Raw genomic sequence first — 10,788 nt, 5'->3', positions numbered from 1 at the left:
ATATATATATATATATATATATATATATATATATATATAAATAAAACCAAACACAACAAAGAATAAAACTGCTACAATTAGCCGTCGACATACTTTGCCTCGACTGTGTGACTGCTGCGTATGGAGAATGGCTTCCACGCCAGGACCTGCAGGGCGGCGACGCACAACGGCACCAGACACACCAAGTAGAACATAACCATGTGGAGGGTCTCCAAATCACTGCAAACGACAGCCACCATTCTTGTCATTTAAGCCAAGAAACAATACAGTGGGGCGACATGGCCTCACAGCAAGAAGATCATGGGATTGCTACCCACTTGGTCCTGTCTGTGTGGGTTTTGAATGCTCTCCTTGTGTTTGCGTGCCTTCCCTCTGGGTGCTCTGTCTTCCTCCCACACCCAAAGACATGCAGATTAGGTGGATTGATGACTCCAAATTAGCCGTAGGTGTGGTTGTGTTTAGTTGTCTATAGGCTGCTTTCAATACGATCATCCCGGCCCTGCTGCAGGACAAGCTCTCTCAGCTTGGTGTACCCGACTCCACCTGCAGGTGGATCACTGACTTCCTGTCCAACAGGAGGCAGCATGTGAAACTGGGGGGGGGGGGCACGTCTCCAACACACCGTCCATCAGTACTGGACCCCCCAAGGCTGTGTTCTTTCTCCTCTACTCTTCTCCCTGTACACCAACAGCTGCACCTCCAGCAACCAGTCTGTAAAGCTGCTGAGGTTCATAGACTATACAGCCCTCATCGGTCTCATCTCTGATGGGGATGAGTCTGCCTACAGACGGGAGATCGATCACCTGGTGTCCTGGTGCAAACGGAACAACCTGGACGTTAATGCCCTCAAGACAGTGGAGATGGTTGTTGACTTCAGGAAGAACCCAGTCCCGGTCACCCCAACACTCTGTGTGACTCCCCAGTCGCCATTGTGGAGTCCTTCCATTCCCATGTCCCTTAACTGGAGTTAGTAGGTATAGAAAATGAATGAACTATACAGTGCTTAAAGTCTGGTCCATAAATATTTGAACAGCAAGTTTTTTGTAATTTTTCAAGAAAATTCTCCACTACAGTGGTATACATAGACAAAACCTCAAAAATGTCACTGTCCAAATAGTTGTAGATGCAACTCTCTATCTTGAGAGAGAGAGAGAGAGAGAGGCTATAAAGGTTCTTTATATTATTAATTATGTGTATTATTTTTGCAGTGATCAGATCAGTCTATAAATGGCATAAAACAATTTATTTTCTATACCTGCTTACTCCAAATAAGGGTCACGGGGGCGAGGGGGGCAGAGCCTATCCCAACACTCATAGGGTGAGAGGCGGGGTACACACTGGACAGGACACCAGTCTATCACAGGGACACAAAGACAAACACATTCACACTTGCACACACAACTACGGTCAATTTAAAGTCACCAATTCACCTAACCTGCAGCAGCCAGTCTGCTCTGTGAGAGCCTGAGCCCATCAGATCTCAGAAGCTTAGCAGTGCAGGTCCTGGTTGGTACTTGGATGGGGGACCTCTTCATAAGATCATGAGCTGTGTGTTTTTCTACATGTAAAACTGCAGGGTTGCATCTCGCGTAAAATTTATGCCAAATTCCAATGCTGATCTGTGCTGGATCTGCTGTGGTGACCTTGTACAAATGGGAGCAGCCAAATGGAGCACCTAACCTGCACATGTAAGGAAGCCAGAGCACCTGGAGGGAACTCAAGCAAACACAGGGATAAAATGTAAACTCCACACAAAAATGACCAGGGGGAATCAAACCCAGGACCTTCTTGCTGTGAGGCAACAATGCCAACCACTAATCCACCATGGCACAGGCAACAGAAAAATAAAAGAAAGAATTATACACATATATACACATACACACATATAAGGGGCCAAGTAAGCTAAGTGGCCTCTGTGTGTGTGTGTGTGTGTGTGTGTGCGTGCGTGGGTATGGCTTCGATAACACAGAAACTGGGGAGAGCTGTTTGGTATGCTTGTGTATTTTGGATCAAGGATGAAAGCTGTGAAAATGGAAAGTTGATAAGACATATTTTTTGAGTATTTTGAGTGATTTTAGCTTAACAGTACTCAATGGACATTGTGCTGCAATGCACCATGGCAGTTCAGGGTTTTAAATGTTATTCTTGTTCATGTTAGTTTACCAGTGTTGTCAGTGTTATTGATTTGTTGTGTTTCTGTAGTTCAAATGGTTTAGTCAATTTAGTTTAGTGTTATGTTGCTGTTACCATGAGTGACTTAAGTGTCATGCTTCCGGTACCATACGTGAAAAGTGTACTGCGTTTGATGTCTTCCACCACAGTTTCTGTTTGTAAAATTAAAAGCACATGCTTACAGAAGAATGCAGCAAAGCCAAAAAGCTCTGCATGCGTACAATTTTGTTCACGCAAAAACTGGGGAGAGCTGCCATTTACCGTTTGGTATGTTAATGTATTTTGAGTCAAGAACAAATGCCGCCAAAACCGAACGTTGATAGGACAAATATATATATAATATATATAATATATATATATATAATATATAATATATATATATTTATTAGCTAACAACAATGAACAATGGACATTAATATTTACATTCAGGACTCACATGCCAATTCATCAGGGGGCGGTAAATCAGCTATATATTAAAAGCGCGAGTGTTTGCATGCGTGATTTTAATTAGAAAGTTCAATGCAAGTACGTAATCCCTGAGGGAGTCTTCCGAAGGGATCAGTTAAGTTCTGGCTAATCAAATATAATATTATTGTAAATACGTTAAAAATACATGAATGACACAAAAAAAGCGAAAAGACTTAATTCAATTGTGGTCTATTTAAAAATAAAATGACAAAATATAAGTAAAAATAAAATAATAATACTGATAAAATTAATAATAATGATAATAGTGTGTATATGATAACAAGAACCTAAACAATTTATAAATACATTAAGACCGTAAATTAACTTTAAAAAATTATGTAGTTAACAGGAAATAAAAGGGCTGAGTTCTTCTACAAACTGTTGAGGTCAAAGGTTCTAAAAACATTCTGTTCACACACCATTCCAACTTATAGAAACTTTGCATAATTTATTACCACCCTTTAAAAATGTCAGGCACCTATTTTAGAAACACTACCCAATTTGGATCTCCACGGGCAATTCCAAAAACAGTCTTTAAATTACTACTTCTTTACGACTAAAAATACAATCTGCTCCCCCACCCCCATTTTTTATATAAAAACAGACTAAATCTGCAAATCCTCATAAATTAGAAGCTAGAACAAGAGAATGACTGAAATCAGCTGTTATCAAAATAGTTCCCAGACACCTGAGTAATCTAAGAATTATTACAGTTTCACCTGTCAGAGTAGAAGCATGTAAAGTCAGGTGACAACTGTAGTTTCCGTTTAATTATTATTATAATATTAATAACTCACTACATGTATAAAAAAGAGAATGTAGACTTGTAATTTAAAACTGGATCCATTTCCATGAACAATCGACAAGAATAACTACTGAGAGATTCATTCATTTTTGATACATGCTTATTCCAATTAAGGGTCATGGGGGAGCTAGAACCTATGGCAGTGGTCATTAGGTGAGAGGCATAGTACACCCTGGACAGGATGAGAGCCTATCAAAGTAGCGAATGATGAAAATGTAAAATTATCAAGTGTCCAAAAAAAAAAACAAAAAAAAAAACAAAGTAAACTGTCAGCAGTCTTTCCCATGATCGTGGTTGTGTGTACTGAACCAGATTGAGATTCACAGCATAACTAGTAAGTTATTCAAACATGAAATCAAATATTCAAATATTTTGAGATACATTATTTTCTTACCTTTTTGGAGAAGTTGTAGGCAATAATTATTAAAATTAAAATGAAAATAAAATGCATGAAACATTTTAGTTTATATGTACTAAGCTCTCAATATATAACATTTTCACTTTTTGAAATATCTGACTAAACACCTCAATATTATAATTTTTTGAGATGCTCATGTAAATTAAAAACCAGCATACCTAGGATTTGAGTTCTCTCCTACATCCTTCAGCTGTTCATATCCAAACTGGTTGAGGATATTGAGAGTCAACATGGGAGCCAGAGACTGAGCTGGTTTGGTGAACAGAGCATTTGTCCCAAACACCATGGAGGAGAGCGGCGAGCTGTGGAGGACACAAGGACCAGGAAATTAAAGGGTATTTTCAAAGGGAATGTTGCAAAATTGTCCTTGTCCACACTCTAAACTAGAATGTTCAAATGAATTAAAAAGATTAAGTAGTGCAAACACAAAGTTTTAAGAAAATACTTGACTTACTTAAATATTTCAAGTTTATGTAACATGGTTTTGCTTTTTGAGTAAATTAAACTCAGAATTTTTGAATGACTTGAAGTAATTGTATATGAACGCTTTAGTAGCGGTGACGGCCAAGTGGTTAGTGTGCTCCGTTTTGGTGCAGAAGGTTCCTGGTTCAAACCACACCACTGCCACATTTCTCTATGTAATGTGGAGTTGCGTTAGGAACGGCAATCGGTGTAAAACTTGTCTCAGTTCAACATGCTGTTCCACCTCAGATCTGCTGTGGTGACCTTGAGTGAAAAGCAAGGGAGCAGTTGAAGGGACTTACTTTTACTTAATGAACACTTTAATTTAATTGTAATCACAAGGCACAGTTCTGGGAACAATTGACTTCAACTTTATGAACTCAAAAATATTATGGCAACTGTTGACCTCAGTATTTTTTAGTTCTGCTAACTTATTTGGGTTTACAGTGCATGGGAGCAGATAAAATAAATTTTTTCAAGTCAGTTTATACACCATATTATTGGAGAACAGTGTTACCACAGTTACTTTAAAAAGTAATCCAATTACTGATTACTCCTTGAAAAAGTAAGTTACTTTACTGATTACTTAATTTTAAAAGTAACTAAGTTAGATTACTAGTTATTAAGGGTGTAACAGTACATGTATTTGTAGTATTGTACTGTTTTGGTACGGGACGTTTGGTTCCGTACAGGGCTGTTCACAGGTGAGTTCGTGTTGCATGTGTTTACATTCAGTGTTGCCAACGTAGTGACTTTCTTGCTAAATCTGGCGACTTTACAAACCCTCTGACGACTTATTTCCTCAAAAGCGACTAGCGACAAATCTAGCTACAATTCTTGGCATTACTGAAGACTTCTCTGATGTTTGGCGACTGAAAGTGAAAGTCTCTCGTCACCGAGGGGCAGCGGGTCTGCTCCTCCTCCTCCGCTGCTGCAGCAGCAGCCTGTCTGTAAAGCGCTGAGCGAAGGGATATCTACAATCCTCCTCACTCGGACGCACTCATCCTACTGACCTTGTTTGGTGTGCTGTGATTAAATAGTCCCCAGACTTTGAGAAGCCCTGGCCTTGAGAAGTTATTTTATTTTAATAAGTGATGGCCAATTTTAATCGCAAAATAAATAAATAAACCAAGAATCAAGTTTATGTGTGGTTCTAAATATTTTTAAGGTTGTTTTATTCACTTTTTTGCCTCAAAAGAGATAGAAAATAAGATAAATTGTACAAGAGTAAAGGGATTCTTTAACATTAATTCTCTTAAAAAAAATTCCTTATAGAGTGCGACAGTTTTGGACAAGTTAATTTTTCTGGCAAAAAATATGAAGGTTGAATAAAATTGAACAAGGCTTCATGGTGGAAAACTGTTTACTAGGAATGTATTTTTATATAATATTTCATACATTTGCTGTTTATTTGAGAACATTTTATTTAACTTATTACCAGGCAACACTTTGCAATCATTTTATTTTCCTGTTTGTACAATGTTACATTAAATTGTTGGTTTAAACAACAAGCAAATTTAGGTTTTGCATTTTGTTCCCATAATGGACCGAAAATGAACCGAAGCGTGACCTCAGAACCAAGGTACATACTTTATTAGTTACTTTCATCAGCTGCTGGCAACACCCCCCCCCCCCCCCCGCCACCTCAACATGAAAATGATAACCAGTTTTGCCAGTACTCACTTTATAGTCACCCTTTCTTAACTTCAATGAAAATAAATACTTGTTTTATAAAAGGACATCTTTCTTCACCTCATATTTAACTGTTGACAGCACTGTAACAGCAAAACTTGCCATTTCTAAACCTACATTGTTTATAAATGTAACTATTAAATTCTTTCTAATGTTTTTCTAACACTTAAATTCTCTCTAAACATTTTAGTTGTTGAAATTATAAGTATTACTAAAAACAAAAGGCTTCAAAAGTGGACCTTTAATGTAGGGGTGTTGTGGGGAGGGGCATCCCTGCCCCGCTTCGCGCCCCCTTTCCGTCTGGATTCGCTCTTGCTTTGGTGTTAGGAGCAGAAAAATGGATAATGTTTATTTATGCAGCCAGATTGACAGGTAAGAAAATGTTATGTTTTTTACATCATTTCGTCCTCAGAAAGAGAGTTTAGGTCCATATGGGTGGAAAAAAGTTAGTTGTTAACGCGTCGCAGATCAGCTATTTTTAGCGATGACACAGAGCGGCTCAGAGTTTTAAATAAAGGGGGGGGAAAGCATTAAACTGTCTTTGTAAGGCTCAGTGGAGGTGTGCTATCGTTACTGCAACTCTGAGCTGCTACACAAACCCGCGGATGGAAAGCTCGCAAATCTCTGAAAGTGGGCAAAGTAGGCAGTTCAGTAGAACTCCGACTCCCTGCCCATGGGCCAAGTTTAATGCTGCCATCAACCTGCAAAGCAAAAATAACTAACACATAGTGACTTGGAGAAGTAACTTTAATGTGATTACTGATTTGGAAAGATTAACGTGTTAGATTACTCGTTACTGAAAAACAAAAACGGTCAGATTAGAGTAACGCTTTACCAACATCACTGTTAAAGAATCATGACAAACTACCATGAGGATCATCGCGCAGTAGACAGCCCAGTACTAAGGAGGTATGTACTGATATTGGTACTATTACTTTCCACTAAAAACTGTTCTCTCCTGCGCAAGCAAATGCAATCAAAGTGAGGGCCGAGAGACAATGATCAAGTTCATGAATGTATTCTGCATGCACTTGGAGGCACTCACTGGCTTTTGATTCGTCTTTCACTTTTGATACTCCAGAATCAAATGTTTTTAAAGAAATGTCCTTTCCTGAACATTTGTTAAACAACAAGCAGTAAATTTCTTGCAACCTTCCTAATCTGTACCACCTAAGGTGATTTAGGGAATAAACCCTGTTGTGTCTGATGATTTGCGGACATTCATGCTGGACTTTACGGTCGCAAATTGAGTTTTACCACCAATGTCTTAGCGGAGCCGCTAAAACGGATATTTGCACGAGCTGACAATATCTGTCACTCACTGTGCACAATTTTTCCAATCACAGCCACATGACCCTATAACTTCTTCTGGGTTGTCTGGGTGTCTTTCCTCATTCTTCTTGCACAGTCTCTCAGTTTTTGAGAACTGTCTACTCCATGCAGATTTACCATAGAGTGCCATACTGTTTGTATTTCTTAGTAAATGATGTAAATAAAGTCCAAGACATATTCAGTGGCAGCTTTACCATCACAGAGCCTTGTCAACAACTACCACAAATACTCCAAACTGTCATTAATGTTAACGTTATTATTATATGGCTATGACGGTACGCACGCTCTGATTGGCTGATTTCCAGTCTGATATTTTCCCATATCAGACCGTTACCATGACAATCAGTCCGGACCGCATACCAGAATTCCGACTTCGTTTACAATTTTCATGGCGTGAAATAAAACAAAACAAAAAGCGAACAAAGAAATTACTAAGAGGACCATTCTTAGAGCAAATATTATTACACCGTACAAGAGTTTGAGTTCGAATTGGAAGAATTAACAGCAAACAACCTCAAAGTGGACATGCAAAATGAAGACAAACGAGATGAAAACACAGCTCTGAACAACCATATAATAAACATTATTATTATTACCATTATTATTTTCCCCTCCAAATTCTACTCACAACACCCCATAATGACAACATGAAAAAAAGTTTTTTTTTCCTCCAAATTTATTAAAAATAGAAAACTAAGAAATCGCATGTACATAAGTATTCACACTCTTTGCTCAGTACTTTGTTGATGAATCTTTGGCAGCATTTACAGCCTCTTGAATATGATGCCACAAGCTCGGCACATCTATCTTTGGACAGTTTTGCCCATTCCTCTTTGCAGCACCTCTCAAGCTCCATCGAGTTGGATGGGGAGTGACGGTGCACTGCCATTTTCAGATTTCTCCAGAGACGTTCAGTTGGATTCTGGTCTGAGCTCTGGCTGGCTCCACTCAAGGACATTCACAGAGTTGTCCTGAAGCCACTACTTTGACATCTTGGCTGTATGCTTAGGGTCATTGTCTTGCTGAAAGATGAACAGTCACCCCAGTCTGAGGCCAACTGCGCTCTGGAGCAGGAATGTCTCTGTACATTGCTGCATTCATCTTTCCCTCAATCCTGACTAGTCACCCAGTTCCTGTCACTGAAAAACGTCCCCACAGAATGATGCTGCCACCACCATGCTTCATTGTAAGGATGGTGCCTGGTTTCTGTCTGGCCACTCTACCATACAGGCCTGATTGGTGGATTCAGATTCAATTTATTTACTATCATCTTGTTTTGCAAAGAGAGAGACACAGAACAAGACAAAGTGACAGCAGTGCTAAAGATAAAAGAACAAGGACGGCCCCAAGATAAAATAACATCAATAGATAAAAAGTCTAAAAACATGTCATACCAAGCCAAAGGATTAAATAAATAAATAAATAAATAAATAAATAATGTGCTGTTCATAAAAACAAGGTAAAAGAAACTATACAAAAAATAAATACATAAGTTATATTGGAGTTTCTGTTACTTGTTAACAGCACTGATGCTGCTGGTGAAAAGCTGTTTTTGTAACGTTTGGTTTTACAAGCTACTACCCTAAACCTCCGACCTGAGGCGAGCAGCTGGACCTCACCATGAAGAGGGTGGGAGATGTCTCTCAGAATCAAACCAGCTATCCTCTGTATCTGTTTAGTATACAGGGATCCTGGATGGAGCTGAGACTCTGCAATCAGCTTGCTCGACCATTTCACAATTCAGTTTAAACAATTTTTGTTTTTGAGGGACACGCTTCCAAACTATGAAACAAGACAGAAGGATAAAACTGATTCTATAAAAGCATGATAAAACAAGGTCAGCATGGTCCTGTTAAAAGTGGACAGTTTCCTCACACAATACAGGCGCTGGCGTCCTTTTTTTTTTTTTAAACACAGCACAGTTTGCCTCAAAGCTCAGTTTTTATTGCTGACCGTTCCAAGATATTTGTACAGTGAAGAAAATAAGTATTTGAACACCCTGCGATTCTGCAAGTTCTCCCACTTAGAAATCATGGAGGGGTCTGAAATTTTCATCTTAGGTGCATGTCCACTGTGAGAGACATAAGCAAAAAAAAAAAAAAAAATCTGGAAACCACAATGTATGATTTTTTTTAAATAATTTATTTGCATGTTACTGCTGCAAATAAGTATTTCAACACTTGCCAATTAGCAGAAATTCTGGCCCTCAAAGACCTGTTAGTCCGCCTCTAAAATGTCCACCTCCACTTATTATTCCAAATTAGAAGCACCTATTTGAGGTCGTTAGCTGCATAAAGACACCTGTCCACCCCACACAATCAGTAAGACTCCAACTACTAACATGGTTAAGACCAAAGAGCTGTCCAAAGACACCAGAGACAAAATTGTAGATCTCCACAAGGCTGGAAAGGACTATGGGACAATTGCCAAGCAGCTTGGTGAAAAAAAGATCAACTGTTGGAGCAATTATTAGAAAATGGAAGAAGCTAAACATGACTGTCAATCTCCCTCGGACTGGGGCTCCATGCAAGATCCCACCTCATGGCGTATCAATGATCCTAAGAAAGGTGAGGAATCAGCCCAGAACTGTACGGGAGGAGCTGGTCAATGACCTGAAGAGAGCTGGCACCACTGTTTCCAAGGTTACTGTGGGTAATACACTAAGACGTCATGGGTTAAAATTATCTTAAGTTTGCCCATGACCATATGAATGACCCAGAGGAGTCATGGGAGAAAGTTATGTGGTCAGATGAGACCAAAATAGAACTTTTTGGTCTTAATTCCACTCACCGTGTTTGGAGGAAGAAGAATGCTGAGTACCATCCCAAAAACACCGTCCGTACTGTGAAGCATGGGGGTGGAAGCATCATGCTTTGGGGGTGTTTTTCTGCACATGGGACAGGACGACTGCACTGTATTAAGGAGAGGATGACCGGGGCCATGTATTGCGAGATTTTGGGGAACAACCTCCTTCCCTCAGTTAGAGCATTGAAGATGGGTCGTGGATGGGTCTTCCAACATGACTATGACCCGAAGCACACAGCCAGGATAACCAAGGAGTGGCTCCGTAAGAAGCATATCAAGGTTCTCGGGTGGTCTAGCCAGTCTCCAGACCTAAACCCAATAGAAAATCTTTGGAGGGAGCTCAAAGTCCGTGTTTCTCAGCAACAGCCCAGTAACCTGGATGATCTAGAGAAGATCTGTGTGGAGGAATGGGCCAAAATCCCTGCTGCAGTGTGTGCAAACGTGGTGAGAAACTACACGAAACGTTTGACCTCTGTAATTGCACCAAATTGTACCAAATATTAACAGTGATTTTCACAGGTGTTGAAATACCTATTTGCAGCAGTAACATACAAATAAATTATAAAAAAAAAATCATACATTGTGATTTCCGGATTTTTTTTTTTTTTTTTAGCTTATGTCTCTCACAGTAGAC

The 10,788-nt window shown here is 39.4% G+C and overlaps 1 protein-coding gene across 1 annotated transcript in view; it reads right to left on the bottom strand.

Moving 5' to 3' along the window:
• Nucleotides 1-28: 28 nt before the first annotated feature.
• The window catches only part of mfsd13al (major facilitator superfamily domain containing 13a-like), a 36,245-nt gene continuing 25,485 nt past the window's right edge, over nucleotides 29-10,788 (bottom strand). Inside the window, exons 6-7 of the mRNA XM_034191027.1 lie at nucleotides 4,022-4,165; nucleotides 29-219 (exon numbers count right to left, since the gene is read on the bottom strand). Of these exons, the coding sequence (XP_034046918.1) occupies nucleotides 78-219; nucleotides 4,022-4,165 (286 nt within the window). The 3' untranslated portion in view covers nucleotides 29-77. The remainder of the gene's footprint in view (nucleotides 220-4,021; nucleotides 4,166-10,788) is intronic.

The sequence above is a fragment of the Thalassophryne amazonica genome, chromosome 16 (genome assembly GCF_902500255.1).
Source record: "Thalassophryne amazonica chromosome 16, fThaAma1.1, whole genome shotgun sequence".
In the NCBI taxonomy this organism is placed as follows: domain Eukaryota; kingdom Metazoa; phylum Chordata; class Actinopteri; order Batrachoidiformes; family Batrachoididae; genus Thalassophryne; species Thalassophryne amazonica.
Note: the sequence above shows the minus strand (reverse complement) of the source record. Positions and strands in the feature narration are given on the sequence as shown.